Genomic DNA, 24,984 nt, shown 5'->3' on the forward strand with positions numbered 1-24,984 from the left:
GACAGTTTTTATTTTTCATAGCCATATGCAAACTATTTTTACTAGGAGCTAGAAAAATATGAGTATATATTTCAACCCCTCTGAATTTTTAAAAGACGTTACAGGAAAAGTTTTATAGCAATCTTTCCCAAATCTTTCCCAAATTCAGCAAATGCATATTTATTGAGCATGCGGACCTGAAAGGCATTTGGTAAGGCCCCAGGAAAACACAGAGCTGTGTGCTGACCCTAAGCTACTTCTGCGTGGAGGAGAGAAACAGCTCAACGTGGGGCTTGAGGCTTGGGGCTCAGCGTGCCAAGGCCAGAACCACGTGAGTGAGTCCTACAGAGCCCCACAAAGGAAACACCATTTCCCCACTTTTATTTAAAACTGAGGTTGAGGAGGCTGCATGAGTTACCCATCATTGCCCGGTTAGACGACGATGATGTTGAGGGTCCATCCCCCAGCATCTGTGGTCCCTGGATCAAGTCCATCCCCAAACCTCACCTCCCGCAGAGACAAGAAGACATGTAAACAAACGTTGCCCAAGACGGGAACCACGGGAACAAGAGCCCAACACCAGAGACAGACAAAGGAGGAGCTGTGGGTCTTCACAGAAGAGGACAAACGCCTCCAGCGGAGCCCCCTGGGGGCTTCCTGCAGGAGGCGGCATCTGAGCTGGGAGAGGGGACGCTGAGTACAGCGGGTGGGAAGGCACGCTTGTGCAGGGAGGGTGACAAACGTCCAGTCCGACTGGATCCTGGGAGGCCTGACTCCACATCCCGCTCCAGATCAGACCAAGTCCAGCCCGGACGCAGAGGGGTCAGTGCCCCGCAAGGAAGGGGTTTAGGGAAGGCTGCAAGATGGCAGCGTTGTTCCCAGTTTCCTCAGCGTCTTCACTGACTGCTCCCTTTGCTGCTCCCTTTGACCTGAAGGAGCCCCCTGGCAGCCCGCCCACCCCAGGGTGAACGTCCTGGGGATCTCACCAGAGGAAGCACTGGGCTGGAGGAGGGATGGCCCCGTCCCTGGCTCCTCCTGGCTGGGTCATCTTGTCCCCTCCCCTGCCCCAATCGGAGGACGTCAGCCCTGCACACCGGCCCTGCTTCAGCACTGTTCGTGCTGTCCACGCAGACAACCTCTGACTCAGCCCCGTGTCCTCCTCCCGTCCAGAGGTTACCTCCCTGCTCACACTCACCCCTTGTCACCAGTAAGTGCTGCTCTCCAAAACCAAGCCTCACGTCCAAGGACCCCCTAACTTTCAGCTCCCTTCCCTGAGGGCTGACCCCCTCAACCTTCTTCCCTCCACCACCCTGCCACATTCCATCTTTATACCCCTACCATGGTCCATCTTTGGACTTCCCTTGTGGCTCAGCTGGTAAAGAATCTGCCTGCAATGCAGGAGACCTGGGTTTGATGCCTGGGTTGGGAAGATCCCCTGGAGAAGAGAAAGGCTACCCACTCCAGTATTCTGGCCTGGAGAATCCCATGGACTATACAGTCCATGGGGCAGTCCATGGGGTCACAGAGTCAGACACGACTGAGCGACCTTCATGGCCCATCTTTATGCTCCCGCCACACTCCATTGTGAGCGACCTTCATGGCCCATCTTTATGCTCCCGCCACACTCCATTGTGAGCGACCTTCATGGCCCATCTTTATGCTCCCGCCACACTCCATTGTGAGCGACCTTCATGGCCCATCTTTATGCTCCCGCCACACTCCATCTTTATAACGATCCACTACCTCTGTTCTCCGCCCGCCCCTCTGCCTGCCTCCTCCTGTCTGGGCGAGACCCTAACCCTGGCCAAATCCAACTCACGGCCTCTTCCAAGTGCCCGATGTGGCTGGAGACGACAGGCCATGGAGCCCTACCTGGTTCCCCTCACTCAGGACACCAACCCCACCAGCAGCGGGTGCATGGGAATCCTTGTCTCCGCTCCCCACCATCTCTGCTCTTCACTTCCCTTCCTATCCGTCTCCTTCCTCTATCACAGATAACCTTCCCCCTTACTTACACGGACGACAGAAGCCACTGGAACCCAACACCCTGTGCTTCTGCACCCAGGGACCAGGTCCCGTCCTCCTCTTACTCAGGGACCAGGGACAGGGTCCCGTCCTGCTCTCGCCCAGGGACCGGGTCCCATCCTCCACACCCAGGGATAGTTCCTGTCCTCTGCACCCAGGGACCGGGTCCCGTCCTCCTCCGCACCCAGGGACCAGGTCCCGTCCTCCTCTTACTCAGCGATCAGGGACCGGGTCCCGTCCTCCTCCACACCCAGGGATTGGTCTCATCCTGCTCCGGATGCCGACCCTGCTCCCCTCATGCACGTGATGATGTCTAGTACCTGAACCATCTTAGAAAGGAGACCTCCCTCCTCGCCTGGGCTCTGCCTCTAGCCGCTTCTTCCCTTGTGCAGAAATGCCCCCGGAAGAGCTGTCTGCGCTTTCTGTCTCCATCCGATCGGCTGTGTCCCCACCACCGCACAGAGACTGTGACCCTGTCGGGGTGGTGGCCTGGCCAGGTCCAGGGGCTCCTGGGGCCCATCTTGCTGCCCACACGTCAGCCCTCCACCCGGCTCAGCGCCCCCTCCTCTGGGCACACATTTCCACCCCGGCTTCCACACCCGTCCCGGGTTCTCCTTGGGCTTGGTCTGCTCCCTGCTGGTCCCTCTGAAGTCTGGGAGCCACAGACTCAGGCCCTGGGTCTCCTGGCTTGTCTAACCATACTCCCGCCTGGGTGGCCCTGGCCTTGGCCTTCATAACCAGGATGGCTCCAGCCATCTGTCTCCAGCTCTGGCCTTGCCTCTCAGCCTTAGTCAGGACATCCCCCTTGAGAGTCCAGCAGACACGGGCTCCACCTGTCCCACTGCGGCAGGGCTGTCCCGCCAGATTCTCTCCTCACACCCATGTTCAGTCCCAAGAGCCCAGTGGCCCTCCTGTGACGACTTTTCCAGGATCCAGCCTGTGTCTCTGCCTCGCACCCTTGGGCTGGGCTGGGCTGGGCTGGTGGGACCACCTCCCATCTGGGCTCCCAGTGTCCATGCCCAACCCATGGCTGAGGCTCCAGCAGCAGTGGGAGGCCTGTGTATCCAGGGCCAGGCACACACCCCTTTGTCCACAGTCCGCCTGCCACTCTGACTCCTACAGGTCAAAGGCCAGGGCCCCGCAGACTGGCTCCTGGCAGCGATCCTGCCTCATCCGGGGCCCTGCTGCTCCTCAGGAGTGCCGGCGAGGCAACTCTGGCCTCAGGAACATTCGCTTTTCCTTCTGCCCAGAACTTTCCTCCCCAGACACCCACTGGCTCTTCCTCCGCTTCTCTTGGGGCTTGGTCCATGTGTCATCGTATCCAAAAGGCTTCCCCTGACCCCACGCCCAACCCTCATCTTCCTGGTACTCCTCACAACTAATTTCAAGCCCGTCTTTATTGCCCGTCTCTCCCTCAGGGATGTGGGCTCCCTGAGAGCAGGGTTCTGTCGACCACGTCCACCCCCCCAGGGTCTAGAGCAGCTGCCTCAGCAGAGCAAACCAATGAATGAATCCAGCTTCTTTCTTTTCACCTGCTTGGGAGAAAGCCACACTCTGAGGAAGCTAGGTTCTATGTCTGCAAACACACCTCCCTGGAGCCAACCCTGAGACCAATAAGGATTACATTCAGTGCAATCAAGGCTACAGTAATAGCATCATTAAATAAATAGTCATTGGATTTTGTCATGCGCCAAGCCCTGTGCTAACCTGTACACACGTCTCCCACTTCTACCGACAAGGGGGCCTTGGCTGAACCGAGCTCAGTATTCAAAACCCAGAAGACCAAGCCCGGAGCTGCCTGGACAGCATGGGCTGCTGTGAAACGGCTCGAGCGTGTCCACCCTCAGCTCCACCCCTTTGTCTGAAAGCACGGAGCCCCAGCCACTAGAGCACTTGTGCCTGAGGCCAAAAAAAAAAAAAAAAAAACCCTCAGCACTTTGTCTGATGCCAAGTCCTGATTCACCTCTTCTGGTAAAACGGGAGGACGGGAGGCGATGTGCTTTTTTAAAAAACCCGAAGCAACCCATATGGGCCCCGTGGGGAAAGCAGGGAGCTGCAGAGCTGGCACGGAGCACACACCCAACCGGAGGTATGTCTCCAAGTCTCGTATCGCTTGTCAGACTGAAGCTTGGCAGTGTCTCGGCGGAGCTGCAGATGGTGAGGTTTATCAGAGGCACCGGAGCTGGGGCCGCGGCGTGAGGGCTGCTCCCACAGGGGACGGAAGGAGAAGCGGCCCGAAGGGAAGGAAGGGCATGCCCTGCCCCAGCCCACTGCCCTCGCACTTGAGGAGGGAGACGAGGAGAGGGAGAGGGGCAGGGAGACGAGGAGGACCGCGCAGGGAGCACCCGGCTCCTCTCTGGGCCGGCCAGACGCCCGCCACTTGGGCTCAGCAGGGACACGTCAGCATTGAGAGTCCCTGCCTCTGAGCCCCCTGCTCCCCACAACCCACCCCTCACACTGAGCGCCCTCACGTCACAGGCCCTCCCGAGTCTCTTCAACCACAGCCCAGAGCCCTGGACGGCCTGACCCCCACGACCTCCTGACCTCACCCGGCCCCCTCCAGCGACACAGGCCATCCTGCGCTTTCTCGTCCAGAGAGGCTTCTGCACGTCCGGCTTCCTCCGCACGACGGGTTCCCTTGAGGCCCTCATTCAGGTCTCAGTCCCATGTCACCGGGCCCCAGAGGCCTTCTCCATGGCCTGCACAAAAGTGCGCCCTCCTCCCTTTCCTCCTTCGCATTCGCCCACACCTGGACGTGTCAGATTTCTTTCGATTGTCTTCCTTATTCATTGATGCGTAATCACCATGAAGGGGATTTCAGTTTCTTTGCTGCTGTATCCTCAGGCTTAGAACAGTCCCTGGACAGAGCGGGTGCTCAGAAACACTGAGCTCGCTGCCTTCACCACTGCCCAAATGCACTCCTGGCCCTGCCCCTGTCCCCCCTGGCTCTCCTGACTGTACCCTGCCCCATCACTGTCCCCCTGACTTCCATCTTGACATCCTGGTATAGCTCTGTCTGAAAGGGGTACCCAGCTCCTCCCCCCAGGAGGGAACCTCCCTACTCTCTGCCTGACCACGGCTCTCCAGGAGATCCATCACCCTTCACTTCCCCCCAGCTTCCCAGGGGGAGAGCTCAGAGAAGGCCAAGTCCATGGAGGGAGAAAAAGGCTGTGCAGCTTACAACAAGGGAAGGGCCTCCTTCCAAACCCAGCTTCTCAGAAAGGAGAGGGTGGTCTCCTGGCACGGCTCTGGGGCCTGTGGGAGAAGAGCTCCCTGCGCTCCATGCGTGCGTGCTAAGTACATGCTAAGTCGCTTCAGCCATGTCCGACTCTTTGTGACCCCATGGACTGTAGTCTGCCAGGCTCCTCTGTCCATGGGATTCTCCAGGCAAGGATACTGGCGTGGGTTGCCATGCCCTCCTCCAGGGGATCTTCCCAACCCAGGGATCGAACCCACCTCTCTTACGTCTCCTGCGTTGGCAGGCTGGTTCTTTACCACTAATGCCACCTGGGAAGCCCTCCTGCACTCCAGGTCCTGCAGACTCTTGCCTACAGCCTGTTTCTGTATGCTGGAAAGCTAGGAGTGATTTGTACATGTGTAAGTGGTTGGTGATTGCAGCCATGAAATTAAAAGACGCTTACTCCTTGGAAGGAAAGTCATGACCAACCTAGATAGCATATTCAAAAGCAGAGACATTACTTTGCCAACAAAGGTCTGTCTAGTCAAGGCTATGGTTTTTCCAGTGGTCATGTATGGATGTGAGAGTTGGACTGTGAAGAAAGCTGAGTGCCGAAGAATTGATGCTTTTGAACTGTGGTGTTGAAGAAGACTCTTGAGAGTCCCTTGGACTGCAAGGAGATCCAACCAGTCCATTCTAAAGGAGATCAGTCCTGGGTGTTCTTAGGAAGGAATGATGCTAAAGCTGAAACTCCAGTACTTTGGCCACCTGATGCAAAGAGTTGACTCATTGGAAAAGACTGATGCTGGGAGGGATTGGGGGCAGGAGGGGAAGGGGACAACAGAGGATGAGATGGCTGGATGGTATCACTGACTCGATGGACGTGAGTTTGAGTGAACTCCAGGAGTTAGCAATGGAGAGGGAGGCCTGGCGTGCTGCAATTCATGGGGTCGCAAAGAGTCGGACACGACTGAGTGACTGAATTGAACTGAACTGAAGTGGTTGGGAAAAAAAAATCAAAAGGGTATTCTCTGACACGTGGAAGTTATTTATGAGTTTCGAATTTCAAGACCTAAAAGTAGATTTTAATGGCACCCAGCCACGCCCGTTCATTTATGTAAATAAGTTTCCTCCAGAGGCCTCCCCTACAGAAGCAGAGTTGAGCACCAGGCTGAACCATCTGGCTGACCAGGATAAAAATACTGAGAATCTTCACAGACATTCGCGATCCTGTTCCACTCCCTTGCCTGCACCTCCACGGTAGGTGTCAGGCAGCATCAGGTGCACAGACAGAAGCAGAGTTAAAAATGGGGGCTGCTTCCCTGGTGGTCCAGTGGTTGAGAATCCCCCTTGCAAGGCAGGGGATCCAGGTTCAACCCCTGGTTGGGGAACTGAGTTCCCACAGGCCTCAGGGCAACTAAGTCAACACACCGAAACTAGAGAGTCGGTGCAAAAGACCCACGTGACGCAGCGAGATCCTGAGTGGTAACCAAGACCCCATGCAGCCAAACAAATAAATATTTCAAAAATAAATAAATAAGAAGAAAACCAAAACAATAGCTAATTATGACTTTGAGTTAAAGACTCGGGAGCCAGAAAATGGCCTGAGGCTCTCTGACGACCTGCCCCCTAAGTCTTCTCTTCCCAGCCACCTGTCCCATCTCCTGCCCCAGACTCAGTCCCCACTCCATCCTGGGTGGTCAAGGGCCCAGACAGGAGCCTTCCCGTCAAGTTCTGAGCCCTGTGCCAGGCTTAGGAGTGCATGGCCCTGCCTAGCTGTGTCCCGGCCCCCATGGCCCCTGCAGCACCACGGCCCCTGTGAGAAGGCAGCATCTAACCCTCTTCCTGGCCTCAGAGTCCCCATGTGGGGAGATGACTGAGTCCAGGGGGTGATCAAGAACCAAGCTATCCAGGGACAGGAACCACGGAGAAGATGCGCTAACAAGGCTGGAGTCTGCCCTCTGGACAGCAGGGTGGGGAGAAGCCAGAGAGAAAGCCTTAAAGGTCTGAAGTGTGGCTACATAAGACCAGGACTCACTCACCTCACATTTCAAGAAAAGGAAAAAAAAAAAAAGCCCCATTCCACAGAAAAGTGTGAGTCACTCAGTTATGTTCGACTCTTTACGACCCCAACCCACTCCAGTACTTTTGCCTGGAAAATCCCATGGACAGAGGAGCCGGTAGGCTGAAGTCCATGGGGTCATGAAGAGTCGGACACGACTGAGCAACTTCACTTTCACTTTCACTTTTTACTTTCATGCATTGGAGAAGGCAATGGCAACCCACTCCAGTGTTCTTGCCTGGAGAATCCCAGGGACGGGGAAGCCTGGTGGGCTGCCGTCTATGAGGTCGCACAGAGTCAGACACTTAGCAGCAGCAGACTGTAGCCCTCCAGGCTCCTCTGTCCATGGGATTCTCCAAGCAAGAATACTGGAGTGGGTTGCCATTTCCCTCTCCAGGGAATCTTCTCAGCCCAGGTCTCCTGCATTTCAGGCAGACATTTTACTGTCTGTGCCACCAGGGAAGCCCACGGAAGAGTGAAGTAAAAAAAAGAAGGAGGCAATTATTTTGGGTGGGGGGGAATGATAGGAGCAAAATTAAATTAAAATATTCTCCAAAAGACTTAGATGAACTCATAGAGGGCAGACTCACAAATGTTACTATAAGGAGCAGAGAATGTCTGCCGTGAAGAGTAAAGCCAAGGAGGAGTGGGGACAAGAAACCTCCTTCAGAGGCGGTAACAACCATGGAGAACCAAAGTGCCCCAGGCTGCCATCATTCTGGTAACCTTGGAACAGAGACCTGACTCCTTCCAACTCCAGTATTCTCATCTGTGAAATGGGAATGAATGGGGCACTGCGTCAGAGGGCACAGATGAAATGAGCTCACGTGTGCAGGTACCTCACAGGGAACAGACTCAATAGATGGTGGTCTGATAGGAATCACTGATCAACACCAAAGGCTGAGGACAGAGATATAAATAACGAGATGACCACACACACATGCTGGGGAACAGCAACTGGCTGAATCAGTGCTACTGCCCCACTCAGTCAACTCGTCTACTTCCTTCCCTTCCTCACCACCCAACCTAGGTTAACAGAAGCCTTGAGAGAGTGGAAGGTCTTGAGTAGACAGGAGTCCAGGGCCAAGAATGGGGCCTGGATCAATGGATAATTGTCAAGTGGATGAAGGTATGGATGATGGATGGATAGATGGATGATGGATGGATGAATGGATGATGGATGGATGGATGGATGAGCAGATAGAAGGATGGATGGATGAATATGGATAGATGGACAGATGGAAGGATAGATGGCTATATGCATGCATAGATTAGTGGAGAGAAAAATGGATGGATGGATGGATGGGTGATTGCATCATTCATGGGGAAGCATTGGTAAGCCAACAAAATCCTTGTACAGACAGGACAGGTGGCTGCAGAAGGGCAGATAAGCATGCCATTTCTGGGGACACAGTGATCTGCTCTACACTCTCCCAGGGGGAGGAACTGAGAACTGAACAAGGACAGCAGAGCAGGAGGGGCAGATTAGAGCGGTCTGTGTGACTATTATGGGCACGGACAGGATATGTGAATTTTCAATGAGTTAAGTGGAGAAGAAGAAAGGCAGAAGGCTAACAATGAAGTACCAGAAAGAAAATTAAGCAAACAATCCCACTTATCATCACCTCAAAAAAGAATAAAAATACCTAGGAATAAACCTACCTCGGGGTGCAAAAGACCTGTACTCCAAAATAGTTTTCAGACACTGATGAAAGAAATTGAAGATGACACAAACAGATGGAAAGCATACCATGTTGTTGGATTGGAAGAATCAATATTATCAAAATGACCATACTCCCCAAGGCAATTAACAGAGTCAATGCAATCCCTATCAAAATACCAATGGCATCTATTTTTTTTTTTTTTTGCAGAACTAGAACAAAATAATTTTAAAATTTGTATGGAAACACACAAAAGACCCCCAAACAGCCAAAACAATCTTGAGAAAGAAGAACCGAATTGGAGGAATCATGCTCCCTGACTTCAGACTAAACTACAAAGCTGCTGTAATCAAAACGGTGTGGTACTGACAGAAAAACAGAATCACAGCAGAACGGGGAGAGCCCTGAAATAAACGCACACACTTACGGCCAGTCTACAGTAAGAGAGGCAAGCATGTCCAGTGGAGAACAGACAGACTCTTCAGTAAGTGGCGCTGGAAACACTGGACAGCTACATCTAAAGAGTGAAATTAGAACATCCTTAAACACCACATACAAAAACAAACCCAAAATAGATTACATGTAGACCGGATGTAGACCTAAATGTAAGGCTGGATATTATAAAATTTATTGAGGAAAACATAGGCAGAATGCTCATTGACATAAATCACAGCAATAATTTTTGGATCCATCTCCTAAAGCAAAGAAAATGAAAGCAAAAATAAGTAAATGGGACCTAATTAAACTTAAATGCTTTTGCATAGCCAAAAAAGGGGCTTCCAAGGTGGTGCTAGTGGTAAAGAACCCACCTGCCAATGCAGGAGACAAGAGACTCGGGTTCAATCCCTGGGTCAGGAAGACCCCCTGGAGGAGGGTATGGCAACCCACTTCAGTAGTCTTGCCTGGAGAATCCTATGCACAGAGGAGAGGCACCTGTGGGCTATATATAGTCCACAGGGTTGCAAAGAGTCAGACACCACTGAAGAGACTTGGCACGCACACATGGCATAGCAAAAAAAAAAAAACAAACCATCAACAAAATTAAAAGACAACCTACTGAATGGGAGAAAGTTTTGGCAAATGATAATGACTGATAAGGGATTAATGGCCAGCATATACAAGCAGCTCATACAACTCAATATAAAAAAACAAACAACTCGATGAAAAAATGGGCAGAAGAACTGAGTAGGCATTTTTCCAAAGAGGATATGCAGATGGTCAACGGGCTCATGAAAAGACACTCAACATCACTAATCAGTAGGGAAACGCAAATCAAACCCACAATGAGATACCACCTCACACCTGTCAGAATGGCCATCATCACAAAGAAGACAAGTAATAATGTTGGTGAGGATGTGGAGAGAGGGGAATCCTCTGACACTATTGGTGGGAATATTAATTGGTACAGCCACTATAGAAAACAGTATGGAGGTTTCTCAAAAAAAGAAAAAAAACAATGCAACCACCATATGACCCAGCAATTTTATTCCTTGGTTCAGTTCAGTTCAGTCCAGTCGCTCAGTCGTGTCCAACTCTTTGCGACCCCATGAACCGCAGAACACCAGGCCTCCCTGTCCATCACCAACTCCCGGAGTCCACCCAAACCAATGTCCATCGAGTTGGTGATGCCATGCAACCATTTCATCCTCTGTCGTCCCCTTCTCCTCCTGCCCTCAATCTTTCCCAGCATCAGGGTCTTTTCCAAGGAGTCAACTCTTTGCATCAGGTGGCCAAAGTATTGGAGTTTCAGCTTCAACATCAGTCCTTCCAATGAATACCCAGGACTGATCTCCTTTAGGATGGACTGGTTGGATCTCCTTGCAGTCCAAGGGACTCTCAAGAGTCTTCTCCAACACCACAGTTCAAAAGCATCAATTCTTCGGCACTCAGCTTTCTTTATAGTCCAACTCTCACATCCATACATGACCACAGGAAAAACCATAGCCTTGACTAGAGGGACCTTTGTTGGCAAAGTAATGTCTCAGCTCTTTAATATGCTGTCTAGGTTGGTCATAACTTTCCTTCCGAGGAGTAAGTGTCTTTTAATTTCATGGCTGCAGTCACCATTTGCAGTGATTTTGGAGCCCAAAAAAATAAAGTCAGCCACTGTTTCCACTGTTTCCCCATCTATTTGCCATGAGGTGATGGGACCGGATGCCATGGTCCTAACTTTCTGCATATATATCCCCCCAAAAACCGAAACCACTACTTTGAAAAGATACATACACCATACATCCAAGTGTTCACAGCAGCATTATTTATAATAGCCAAGACGTGGAAGCAACCTAAGTGTCCATCGACAGATGAATAAATAAAGAAGATGTAGTATAAAAAAGAAAGAAATTTTGCCATTTGCAAAGCAACGTGGATGGACTTGGAGGGCATTACGCTAAGGAAAGGAAGTCAGATAGAGAAAGACAAATACTGCATGATATCACATGTGAAATCTAAAAAAATATGGCAGACCAGTGAATATAGCGAAAAAAGAAGCAGCCTCACAGATACAGAGAACAAACTAGCGTTACCGATGGAGGCAGGGGAGGGGCAACACAGGGGTGGGAGACACTAACGCAAACTTGTGGGTGTGAAATAGGCTCGAGGTGTGTTCTACAACGCAGGAGAAGAGCCGATATTCTGTAATAATGTGAATGGAGAGCAACCTTTACAAATTGTATAAAAAATGTTTTTAAAGAAAAAGAAAGGTAGAAGGCTTGAGCTGGTCTGCTCCCAGGGGCTGCTCACCAGCTGGGGGGACTGGAGCTGCAGGAGCAGGTGAAGGGGACCACCGGGGCAGGGCACTGGGAGAGAGGGGAGGGTGAGCCCCGAGCTGCTCTGTCTCCACGGGAAACCACACAGTTCAGGGGCCCCCGAAGCACCATCCCTGTGAGTCCCCGAGTGCCCCATGAGCAGTCACAGAGGAGGCCGGGGGCAGGAAGGCCCCCTCTTCTTCCTCAGCCCTCATCACGCCCCTGATGAACCCGGGAGCAAAGAGGCTGAAGGAGGGCGAGGGGGCAGGTCCCATGCCCGCCGCGGGGGCCCCTGGGGCTGGAGGGAGGGCAGAGGGGCTGCTGAAGCTGGCAGATGTAACCTGAGCTGGGCCTGTTATCCCGGACCCTCTGAGACCACCTTCCTTCTGGGAGGCGGCAGATTCTCCAGCCCCTGCTTGGGAAGCAAAGAATCAAACTGCTTCCGTTTGTGCCCCCGCTGAGTTCAGACGGGTTCGATAAACTGCTAACAGTGGATGATTCTTACTCCACGGTTCTTTGTTTAAAATTCTCTTTATGGCACTGGGAAGGGAGCTCCAGGAGAGAAAGCTGTGAACCCAAATAAATATGACCACCCAGACTTGAAAGGAGGTGAGGAAGGGCCTCCTGTTCCCTCCCTGGAGCCCAGAACCCGCCCCCCAACCCCCGTGTCCAGGCCTGGCTCTGGCAGGGCCCCTTCCCCGGGGGGAGGACGGCAAACCCTCCTCAGGCCAGAGGGCGAGGCCTATGATGTTTTCCCAGCGTGCGGCCATTCGAACGGGCTCTTGTTCAGCTGTTTCCTGTTTCCTCACCTGGAGCCGCCTTCGTCGCCGGTTTCCAGCAGGAGGGGGTTGGGGGCCGCAGCCCACCCGCCTGCCTGGGGCCGGGGGCGCCGGGGAGGGGCCCTTGGCCGGCCGTGTCTTGGCTCCGCGGCGAAGCACGGGGTTCGGCTGCCACCCTGTCAGTCTGGCAGCTTTCTGCCGCCACGACGAAACTCATTTTCAATTTAAGGAGTACACTTCTGTCTTTTTTTTTTTTTAAATTGAAGCCAAGGAAAAAGATTTCTCTTACAATAAACACATCAATGCTCATTTTCCTTATTATTCTACTTTTGGCTATTTCGTATAAAATCTTTAATTAAAGTTTTTCTTTGAAATTGTCATTATCAACCCAGAAGAAAGAAAGGGGAAAAATAAAAAAGAACAACACAGCTGTGCAGATATGAAGCGCTATTCAGGACTAAATGAACTGGAACGGAATAAGTAGCTTGACTGTTATGTTCTTGGTTTTGGCTCTGTGTTCTCAATAGCACAGTCTAACTTGTCACTTTATATCGATTCCATCTGTTTACACTCTGCAGAGTATTGGCTTCCTACCGTGAACATTTCCTATTTACCAGCTGGTAGAGATGAGCCAAACCAGATAGGAAAAAATTAGACTACATTCAGAACCTCATAAACACAAACTTTCAATCTGGGGACGTGTGGGAGGCGCAGTGGCCAGCACTGCTCACCTTTAACAAAGGGGCCAACTTCCCCTCCCGCTCCTGCGATGTCCCCACCCTCCCCTGTCCCTGACTTCCGACTTCCGAGAGGACTCGGCGTTGACTCACTGGAGGGACTGAAAGCCTGTCTTTACCAAAGACGGAACAAGCTCACACAGAAGACACCTAAAGAAGACCCGCGAAAACGGAGAGAAGGGATCGGATCTGGCTAAAAAGGAGCCCGAGGGAATTCTCCAGGCCAGAATACTGGAGTGGGTAGCCTTTCCCTTCGCCAGGGGATCTTCCCAACCTGGGGGTCGAACCCAGGTCTCCTTCATTGCCAGCGGATTCTTTACCAGCTGAGCCACAAGGGAAGCCCATAAAGTGGAATTTGCTCAGTCGTGTACGAATCTTTGCGACGCCATGGACTATATACAGTCCATGGATTCTCCAGGCCAGAATACTGGCGTGGGTAGCCTTTCCCTTCTTCAGGGTGGGGGTGGGGAGAAGAGCTAAAGCAACCTAAAAGTCACAGTTGCTGTGCTGTGCTTAGTCGCTCAGTCATATCGGACTCTTCGTGACCCCACGGACTGTAGCCCACCAGCCTCTTCTGTCCATGGGGATTCTCCAGGCAAGAAACTGGAGTGGGCTGCCATGCCCTCCTCCAGGGCATAGTTGCTACCACAGAGCAAAAATCCAGCTCTGGTTTGGGGTTTCCTTGCAGCCACAGTGAAAAGAGAAACTTGCTGTATATACCCCACATATACCTCCTCCCACCTTTGACTTTCATTTTTAAGATGCTCACCGGCCACAAACGGCTTAAAGACATCTAATTGGAATTCTGTGGACTCACTGAACAACCGGCACAGCTACAAAAATAAGCCCCAAGAGGGTGCCTAGTCCAGAAGGAGTATCTCATGTCTCTGCTTCTTCCTAACCCCACCCACATGCCTAGGATGGGAGCTCCTGCCCAGACACCACGGGCCATGCGTACTGGGGTCCCTGTCACCCTGACTCCAGAACTCACACAGCTGCACCCCAGGAGGGGCAGGCCGGTCCCCCCCAGGACCTCCAGGACCCCACACAGCAGAGGTGCGCAGCAAGCACAGTCTGACGAGGACGGTGAGGGACTGACTATCCTGGGGCCTGCTAACAGGCACCCCTGATCCCGGCTGCTCTCCCCTCCTGTGCAGCCCTCCTCTGCTGACGTCATCGCCTAAATCCTCGGCTCTCAGGCCATCGCCCCCATCAGAAACATCAACAAGCTCCACCACCACCACCCCGTGGCCCGTGCTTTAGGGTTAACAGTAGCTCACCTTCAAACACCTCCACCCTTTTCTCTACATTTCAGAAGTTGCTCTGTCCCTGTCACAGAGCTGGTCTCCTCCCTGACCCGGCCACGCGTCCCCTGCCCACACCTCCGCCTCCTCTCCTCCTGCCAGGCTGCAGTCCTGAGTGCTGCCCCACGTTCACCCTCTGCCCTGTCCTCAACGTGGATGGAAAGCCCATCCATGGTCCAACTCAAGCTGCACTCTCACCTTCCTCGTGATGTCTCTCCTGTGCATGCTTCCTGCAGAACCTTATTTACTTATCCTGTAAATATTTACTGAGCTCAGATCAGGTGCCGGGGTCTGTTCATGGCACTGAAGTGACAGCAGGGAGCAGGGTAGGGAAGGCGCCCACTCCCAGGGGCGTATTTCCTAGTGATGGGCAAATAAACAAAACCTTGGGATGTTCTGAGTGCTGAGCGACTGTAGATAGTGTAGTCCAGAGACCTTCGGGGGGTGTGGGCATGCCACTCCAGTGGGGAAACTTCATGCTGAGCGCCAAAAAACCTGGGTGCTTGTCCAAACTTCGTTCAGTAAGTGACCAGTAACCATGGGGTGTCTTAAGCAAAGGGGTCAGATGAGACCCTTAACGTGTTCTTCACGTTAAGAACATGGCTCTGGTGTCGCATGAAATGGAGACTGTGAGGGGCAAGACGGGGAGCAGAAAGAACCACCCCCAGGGTGACTGGCAGGGCCGTCCACGGGGGCCGTGGGGATGCAAAAGCGCACGGAGCTCCGATACGGCAGAGGCTGCGGTGGACAGGACTCGCTGATGGACTGGAGCCACTCACTGAGATGGAGGGAGGTCCAGAGAGGAAGGCTTCTTGGGTGGCGTCTGCGGGACCGTTTGCCCTGGTTTGGTCTGTGGACAGAGGTGAGTCTGGAGATGCAGATGGAGACAGAAACTCGGGAACCAACAGCACGCAGCCCCTTAGAAGCTTTAAACCATAGATGACCGAGCACTTTTAATTTTCCACATTAACTCTTTGGTTTTATCCACTCCAAATGCAAACTCCTAATTTTTTGAAAGACTTCCATGAGCCTTGCACTATGGTAAGTTCATTTTATATTGTTTCTCATAGTCTCAACAATATTGGAAAAATCTTGCAAAATTGCTTCCCCATTTCACTGCTGAGAAAACAGTTTCCAGAGAAACTAGCTTACTTGGGGGTCACTTAGAGAGTGAGTGTCTTGGTTCAGATGCACACTCAGCCAGGGGTCCGGCCTGCCCCCCCGCACCAGCCTGTCCCCACAACACCACCAGCCTATCCCCCTGACACCACTGCCCTGTCCCCCCCCACACCATTGGCCTGTCCCTCACCCACTGGCCCGTCTCCCCCACACTGTGCTGTTTTAAACATTTATTCATGCAATCTTGTGTTGACTTGCCACATGTAAGAAAGATTTTTTTTTTTTAAAGATAAACTTAGTCCGAAAAAATATAAATTCTGACATAACAGCATCTTTGTGTTACTTTCCTGATGAAGCCTTTAGTAAATTAATAATAGAGCAACCAAAAATAGGTCCTGGGGTAGGAGCATTTTCAATATCTTTTTTTTTAATAAAATGGCAGCTGATTATTTTGTTATGTGAAATGCTCGAGATCAAAATGTAAGCACAGCTCTTCATTTAGCTGCACAGAGACACAGGAACAAGAGCTGTGACATTATTAATCACTATATTCGGTTATGATTGATAGGCTTTTCTGCAGGAGGAGAAAGTGCCTCAGATACAAGCTGTCCCAACAGCCCCGCGATATGCTAATATTTTCTTCAGATGAAAGAGGAGATGTGTTCAAATACCTGCTATAATAGGCAATTAATACCAAGTGCACCGGAGGAGAGATGATAAAAGCGGGATTAGGAGAATATTACGAATTAACGAAAAGCTTGTATGTTTTAGTAAATGGCCTCATTTTGAGCCTGACACAGTCTTTTTATTAGGCAAACAGGCTGTATTCTGATACATTCGTGCGTGCTAATGTGGTGTTCCAATGTTAAGGTATGTTTATGAAATGGCTGTGATCCTAACGACTGTTTCTTTATTCCTCAAGCGATAATTTTTTAAATCTCTTTTTTAAGAAAATCCACCTATTTAAGAAAATGAATATACCCATCACTTGCGTGTCTTCACTTTTGTGACGATATTACCGAGCAAGCAAGCAGCTTAGTGCCTCTAATTATTTACTAATTGCTCCTGAAATGACTGAGCTGCATCTGTGCGACTCCAAGGCACCGGGGTGATCCCATAAAAACGCGTGTCAGTTCACTCCGTGTCCCACAGACAGGCTCGTCGCGGCTGACTGGGTTGACCAGATGTTCTGACATCACGGCACCCAGACTTGAAAGAATGTTCTTGATGGGGTGGTGATGTGGTATGAGAGCCAATGACCTAGGGCTTTTGAGGTTTGTTGAGTTTTCCTTTTTTTTTCTTTTTCATGTCTTTGAATTGCACACTCTTAAATTCTAGTCTTCAATTTAAAACAATTTTTTTCTTGCCTGTGGAGGGGAGGAGACTAGTCGTGACATTTCTAAACACACACTGAAGTTCTTACATAACTGAGAACAGCTTCCTGTGTCCTGGCCATTCCCAGGACGTAGCTTACAGGGAGCATCTGCCCGCCACCCAACTCGAGGGCAGGACAAGATGATTCTCTTCCCCTGCTAGCCCCTTCTTTGATCTCCACCTCACGCTCATGTTAGGAGTTGACAAAAGATGAAACAAGTTCAAAAGACCTGAACGTGGTTGCCCTGGCAACACCCTGCAGCCCTGCTCTAGCCCTCTTGCCCTGACAGAGTCCTCACCTGAAGCCTGTGGAGAACTAAGTGCTGCTGCTGCTGCTGCAGGACAGGCTGGGGCCCCACAGGGCTGACAGGAGTGTAAGCAGCTGAGGAGTTGGGAATGAGTGTGAGACGGGCAGGAGGCCAGAGACAGAAAGGGAAAGAAACCTCCCAAATTCCTGTTTGAAGTGGATGCCACACGACCAACAATGCAACTCTGGGTTTAGCAAACAACCTCCGCTTGTTCATACAGTGGTGATCAGAGAGGCTTCTCTGGGACCAGCCGGGTCCACCTCCGGGCATAAGCAAGAGTCACATTTGCTACGGGCAAACGAGGTATTGGGGCTTCCCAGCTGGCACAGTGGTAAAGAATCTGCCGGCCAATGCCAATGCAGGAGACCCGGGAGACGTGGGGTCGATCCCTGGGTCGGGAAGATTCCCTGGAGGAGGAGATGGCAACCCACTCCAGTATTCTTGCCTGGAGAATCCCAGGGACAGAGGAACCTGACGGGCCACAGTCCACGGGGTCGGACAGGGCTGAGCGACTATACATGCACACACACACAAACTACGTATCACCGCCTTTCCTAAAGGGCCTCCTTGAGAAGCAGGTGGCTGGTAATTAGTAGCCAGGACCCCAGAGCCAGCTGCCAAGGCAGGAACTGCAGCTCCTCTGTCCCCAGCTGTGCACACAGGGCTCAACTGCTCAGCCTCTGTTGTAGCTTCCTCCACATCAAGATGGGATACCAAGAGCACCTGCCCCAGGGGGTTCTCCTGGAAACTGAATATGTAAACACAGTAAGCGCTTGGAACAGCTCCTAGTCAATGCTCAGTCCCTGCCACCTCTTATTAGTATCACAGCTGGAGAAATCCAAAAAATTACATCAGTGTCCAGAGGATTAAGGCCTGGCCAGCCTGGGGGTCCTTTCGCTGGGTGGCTGAAGCAGACACTGTCGGTCACTTTCTCCAAAGCCACTGACCTCTGCCCACCCCGTCTCTTTCTAACAAAACCCTCCATTTCCATTTTGTTCATATATTAGCTTCCACTCGCCCCCCACCCATGGTCATGTGCCTCCGGCGAGGGAGTCCAGCCACTGCACCAGGGAATGACCAGGGTTGGAGCAACGCCATCACCAGTGACTGGTTTGTGTGTGGACAAGACCCTGGGCTATGAGTCATGAGGAGACGTTCCACCGTGTTTATGGAGAGTCATACTGGCAGAAATGGTATGCTGGAAAAAAACCCAAAAACCTGATACTGCAGTATCCATGTGTCAGACCTGGAATGCTGGCCACCTCCTGGTGACCGGAGGAGATGTGAGTGAGCAGACCCTGACCTGTGCTCCCTTCAGATTTGGACAAGATGAGAAGCTCCTTATCATCTCAGCTCGGTTGGACATTTCTCACAAGGCAGGACAACCAGACACCTCGGTGGTGGTGGCTGATGGGCTGCCTCCTGGAGGTGGGGAAAGCTCCCACAGGAAGGGTTTCAGGAGGGTCTGGCAGGACAGATAACGGGACGGATATTTATCGAGCACCCGATGTACGCACGGGGTCGCTTGCGTTACTCTCACTCATTCTTGTGGCCACTCCGGCAGGTCGGTGCTGTCGCCTCGCCTTCAGAGATGGTGGCATAGAGCAGTGACAGGCCTGAGGGCCCGTGGGCAGGGGCAGGGACAGGGCTTCAGGCCAGGGGCGCCTCCTGCCCACTAAGCCCCACTGCCTCCCAGCAGACTGAGACCCTGAGGGGTCTGCAAACCAGAAAGCTTGACAGCAGCCAAGCAGACACCCACCAAAGGTACAGAAGCGAAGCTCAGGGAAGCAGTCCTCTCCGTGACCCAGGAGAAGCCAGGATCGAGAGGGGAGGGCAAGCAGGGGCACACCAGACTCAGAGTGCCCACAGCGTAGAACCTGGGCGCAGATCAATCCAGGACCCCGGACCCAGAGCCTGAGGATGGCATCCTGGGGACCACCTGGGCATGTAGAGCTTCCTCTTCCCCGATACAGGGCCCCAGGACGCAGATAGCAGCCTCCTCGTGTGAAGCCCCGGGTCACAGTTCCCGAAGGGCAGAGAGTCTGGACCCAGAGACCACCCTGTCTATCTCCGCCTTGACAGGAGGGAGGAAACGAGGCTCAGGGAGACCAGGGGTTCAACTGAACGTGAAGACACGCTGGAGGGTCTAGTGAAAGGGAAGTGAAAGTGTTACTCGCTCAGTTCTGTCCGACTCTTTGCAACCTTAAGGACTGTAGCCCACCAGGCTCCTCTGTCCATGGGATTCTTCAGGCAGGAATACTGGAGTGGGTTGCCATACCCTTCTCCAGGGGATCTTCCTGACCCAGGGGTCGAACCTGGGTCTCCTGCACTGCAGGCAGATTCTTTACCATCTGACATATAGGGAAATCCCAGGAGACTCATAGGGAGGATATATAGTTGGAGGGGGAAGTCCCAGACTAGTGTGTTTGGAAGGTCTGGTTGTTATGTTTGTTTACTCGCTAAGTCATGTCTGACTCTTTGCGACCCCATAGACTATATCCCCACCAGGCTCCTCTGTCCAGGGATTCTCGAGGCAAGAATACTGGAGTGGGTTGTCAAGCCCTCCTCCAGGGGATCTTCCCAACCCAGGGATTGGACCTGCATCTTCTGCATTGGCAGGTGGATTCTTTACCACTGAGCCACTGGGGAAGCCCCTTGGAGGGCCTAAGTGAACCTGAATTAGGGCAAGGCTGCGGAACCAGCCATCAGACCAAGCTCACAGCAGAAGAAATCAACTGAGACATGCAAGCAGTGGGGCTCGGGCAGTTTGGGGTGCCAGCAGCTAACTGCCTGTTGGTTTAGGACGGCTAGACCACACACACATTTAGCAAAGTCTGGCTCCCAAAATTCACAAGAGACATTTGCATGCATTCTTGGCTCCAATGAGGCTCGTGGACTTATATTTAAAACAAAAGCATTAGCATCTTTCACTCCCCAACTGTGTGGCTTGCCCAGCAATGACAACGTATGTATGAAGAGAGCCTTCTTTCACTAATCGCCAGGTGTTCCTCTCTGTCACCAGGGCTTGAGTGTGGTCCGATTGCAGGACCCAAGCGGTAGCTGGAAACACGCTACTGCACAGCCAGCAGCCAAAGAGGGTACTGGGTTTGTTCTGTTTATTCTGGGCTCGGTGGGAAGGGATGACATTCATGAGTTCCTACCTATTCGTCAGAGGAAACTGTAGTAATCGCCATAATAATGACAGATGGCATCGCCTAAGTGTTCCAGGCCCTTTATACCAAATGTTTCTAAGCTACACAACAGCACTACGAGATGGGTGTTCCTATTCCTAAGCACGGATGAAGAAACCCGATGACAAGGACTTGCCCAAGACCACCAGCTGATAAATGGCAGAGCCCATCCAGGCCACCTGCCTGCCCAGGGCCAGGGTAGCCGGTCGAGCTGGGGTTCCAGCTTGCGTGGGCCTGACTGCTCGGCAGGGAGAACCAGGGAGCAGGTGTCCCCTCCCTCACCTGCTCAGCCTCTGGCTGTCACCTTTCTGTTCTCTCTAGAACCAGCGTGACAACTGCCCTGGTTGAAACTCACTCTTAGTGCGAGGGTTTTATTGGAAGGAGGCTGGGATGAAAAGACAACTGAGATGAAAGGCCAGCCATCCAGTGGGAAGTCCCCTCCAGCTTTCCTCTTGGAAGCCTCACTTTCAGTAACTTACAAGCCGGACCTGTATCCACACCCTCCCCTAACCGTCATGTCACGTTACTGATCCACAATGGCATCTAAGTTGACATGATGGCCATCGTAAACAGCTGACTTTCCCAGGATAATTTCATGATGAACACAGTTTGTGAAGAGACAAATTGAGGACATATACCATAAATAATATCCAGTGTGTTATGTATCTCTTGCTGCTGCTGCTGCTGCTGCTAAGTTGCTGCAGTCGTGTCTGACTCTGTGCGACCCCATACACAGCAGCCCTCCAGGCTCCCCCGTCCCTGGGATTCTCCAGGCAAGAATACTGGAGTGGGTTGCCATTTCCTTCTCCAATGCATGAAGGTGAAAAGTGAAAGTGAAGTCGCTCAGTCGTGTCCGACTCTGAGCAACCCCATGGACTGCAGCCTACCAGGCTCCTCCATCCATGGGATTTTCCAGGCAAGAGTACTGGAGTGGGGTGCCATCGCCTTCTCCTACAGACTAACAAATGAACAACAATGGAAGCAGCAAATAATTGTACCAGGGTTCCTACTGATATAAACTATAGAGAAAGTAGATTTCTAGGAGCACGTAGTGCTAAAAAATTATCACACTAAAAGATGAATTTCTGGTGTTAACGGCACAAGCCGGGAGAACATTTTGTGGGGTTTAGACAAACATTTTGTGGGTTTCTGGCTCTGTTTGATTTTGAAACGTACGAAAATCTCAGAAAAGTTCAAAAAGGAAAGAAAACTTGTCACATTTCTAACCAACATATTGAGTCAAGTGAATTAAACTATGATTCTCAAACTGCTCATGTAACTGAGCAGGCTCACATGCATCTTAAATAGCGGTCCGATTCCAACCCTAAACGCTGTGAACACCCCGTCCCTCCCTAGCTGTGCCCCGCTATCCACCTGTAATCCGCAAGCAGGAACAAAGCTACATGCTCCTTCCTAAACACATGCGGGAGTTTTTGTGGCTAAATTACTCCATCCATAAATGTCTATCTCCCTGCGTGTCTCTGGTTATTTTTTACCATGCGTCTCTTGATTGGCACTCACTGCTGAAAAGCAGCAGTTTTCTCAGTCTAAAGAAAACCTTGCCTTGGTTGTAGACAGAAACCAAAGGACCGCCTTACGGATGATGATCTAAAGTTAAAGCAAAGGTAATTAATATTCCAGGACTTCTGCCGGTGTGGCTCATCACAGATGAGGCCATCGGAGCGGGCGAAGGCGAGTGAACGCAGGCTCTCACATGCGATCTATTGAGTCAAGCGACTTTGACATGAGAACGCAGATGACAAGACCCAGCTCATTCTGCATCGGCTCCCTCTGCTAGCGGTTACTTTGGACAAGCGGCAGGGCAGGGGGTGGGGGGTGGGGGCGGGGGTAGGGTTGGGGGGCGCGGAAGAACTTTGAAAGATCTCTATTACCTTTTCTCCTACTTGGGCCTCGAGGTCTTTTAACGTCCGACAGCCATTCATTTCATTCTCACCTCCCCTTAAAGACAACAATTAAAAACCTCTTGTTAGCATGTTTTCACTGAATTAACGTTTACATAGGACACACAGAGATGAAAATGATAAGAATTTCTACACTGCATATTTTTAAATGCAAGGTGTTTCTTATGTACTACCGTTTGCCAGAAGTGTGAACTCAGGCAAGTTACTTAGCTTCTCCAGGCCTGGGGCCCCTCTTCTGTAAAATGAAATACAACATCCACTCCTCCCAGGGCGGTGCGGGGACTGAGTAATTACAGCCTGCACTCCATGAGGCCTCATTCCATGGGTTAGCAGACATCCCGCTTTACAGAGGCTGGGCGGGCCGAAGGTCATGATGGGGAAGTGGAGGCCCAGTCTTCAGATGCGGGTGGCCTGGCCTCGCCGCCCCCTCCCCACCCTGGGCTGAGGCACTGCGTTCTGACCCTGTGGGCTCCCATTCCAACGCAGTGCACGCTGAGCCCTGCTGAAAAGGGCTGAGCCTGGCTGGACATCTGTAACCAGCCGCTTGGCTCCATCTGCTTGTATTAACTCTGATTTTGCATCCTCTGTCCACCCATAAACCACTTCAGACTCCCTCTGTGGAATCAACCGTGGGGCTAGGATGGGGACAAAGAACACCAGATGCCACTTCACAGTATTTATCCAGCGCCTCCTGTACCCAGGTCTGGGGCACCACGTTGAGCAGAACACCATTTCCAGTCTTGAAAAAGCTTAATGCCAGTGATGGTGACAGACGGGAAATAAGCAATCAAATAAGCAACGTTCAGTTCAGTTCAGTCCAGTCGCTCAGTCATGTCCGACTCTTCCAACCCCATGGACTGCAGCACCCCAGGCCCCCTGTCCATCACCAACTCCCGGAGTTTACCCAAACTCATGTCCATTGAGTCAGTGATGCCATCCAACCAGCTCATCCTCTGTTGTCCCCTTCTCCTCCTGCCTTCAATCTTTCCCAGCATCAGGGTCTTTTCAAATCAATCAGCTCTTCGCATCAGGCAGTCAAAGTATTGCAGCTTTAGCTTCAACATCAATCCTTCCAATGAACACCCAGGACTGATCTCCTTTAGAATGGACTGGTTGGATCTCCTTGCAGTCCAAGGGACTCTCAAGAGTCTTCTCCAACACCACAGTTCAAAAGCATCAATTCTTCGGCACTCAGCTTTCTTTATAGTCCAACTCTCACATCCATACATGACTATTGGAAAAACCATAGCCTTGACTAGACGGACCTTTGTTGGTAAGTTGATGTAATAAGAAGTGCTGTGAAGACAATAAAGGCAGGCGATGGGGGTGGCGGGGAGAGACAGGGTAAGAAGGAAAGGCCCGTCTCCGGGACGGGGTGAACAACAGGGCATTGGGATAGAGACCCACACGCTGAGGAGCCAGGAGCCACTCTCTTGGAGGAACAGCTCTCTGAGCAAAGCAAAGGAAGCACGCAGCGGCAGGAAGCCCAGAGGTGGCAGGAGTCTGGCACATCCCAGGGCTGGCACTGCAGGGGCTGGGGGACCAGAGCCCACTAAGCAGGGCCAAGGAACACAGGGTAAGCTCAGAGATGGAGGCGGGCACCAGCCCAGTGGTGCGGGGGGCCCTGATGAGGAACCTGAACTTCACAGTGGGACGAGGGGAAGACACTAGAGCGCTTTAAAGGGAAATTAACTTCATTTTACATAGAACAAAGGGCTCAGAGGAGTTGAGTGCTGGACCCAAGTTAAAGATGAAACCAGGAATCCAGCCTTACAATTCTCTGTTAAATGTCATATATTTAATACTGTTCTCATTAGGTATCGAAGAGATACAAAACAGTACATGTAGCATATGTTTAAGATTTAAGGAGTAAAAGGTAGACATACCTGCGTACCCCCCATCAGCTGCCCCAAGGGCCCAGGGAGGCTGCCCCCCTCAACCTCAGCCTTCTCCCTCCTCCTCCCACCTCTGCATTTGGTCAAGGCAGTTCCTCTGCCACCCTAAACTCCAAACTCCATCTCTGTCTCCTTCAAGGGAGCCCCATCTCTATTACCTGATACTAACTCAGTGACTCCAGCTTTCTTTAGATTGGCATTTCTTGGAATGGTATGTCTTTTTAAATCTCTTCACTTTTAACCTTCCTATAAACTTATGTTTAGGTTTTTCTTTTCGTGGGCTTTACTTTTAAATGGAATATTTATTATAATTACTGATACTTTCAGGATTTCCATTTGTCCTGCTTCTTCTGATTCTTCTTGCCTTCTTTTGGGTTGATCTAATTTTTATCATTCAGTTTTTGTGCCTTTTTTTTTTTTTTTTTTTTTTGGAGTTTGGGAGTTACACAGTCCATTTTTAATCTTGTAGCAATTGCTCTGGAAATGACAACCAGCATACTTGTCAAAGGGCCTCTCTTCAGATGGTAAAGAATCCATCTGCAATGCAGGAGATGCAGGTTTGATCCCGGGGTCAGAAAGATCCTCTGGAGAAGGGAATGGCAACTCATTCTAGTATTCTTGCCTGGAGCATCCCAGGGATAGAGGAGCCTGGTGGGCTACAGTCCATGGAGTAGCAAAGAGTCGGACACGACGGAGCAACTGA

At 51.6% G+C, this 24,984-nt stretch overlaps 1 protein-coding gene across 8 annotated transcripts in view; it reads right to left on the bottom strand.

The window, feature by feature from the left end:
- The window catches only part of EFCAB6 (EF-hand calcium binding domain 6), a 253,969-nt gene that overhangs the window by 179,186 nt on the left and 49,799 nt on the right, over positions 1-24,984 (bottom strand). For 7 of the 8 annotated variants that reach the window (XM_059887190.1, XM_059887189.1, XM_059887191.1 and 4 more), the window contains one exon: positions 22,357-22,423. In XM_059887190.1, the coding sequence (XP_059743173.1) occupies positions 22,357-22,423 (67 nt within the window). Of the gene's footprint in view, positions 1-22,356; positions 22,424-23,290; positions 24,335-24,984 lie in introns of those variants that run through there. The other variant, XM_059887193.1, reaches the window with a different exon arrangement.

Source organism: Bos taurus, chromosome 5 (genome assembly GCF_002263795.3).
Source record: "Bos taurus isolate L1 Dominette 01449 registration number 42190680 breed Hereford chromosome 5, ARS-UCD2.0, whole genome shotgun sequence".
Lineage (NCBI taxonomy): Eukaryota > Metazoa > Chordata > Mammalia > Artiodactyla > Bovidae > Bos > Bos taurus.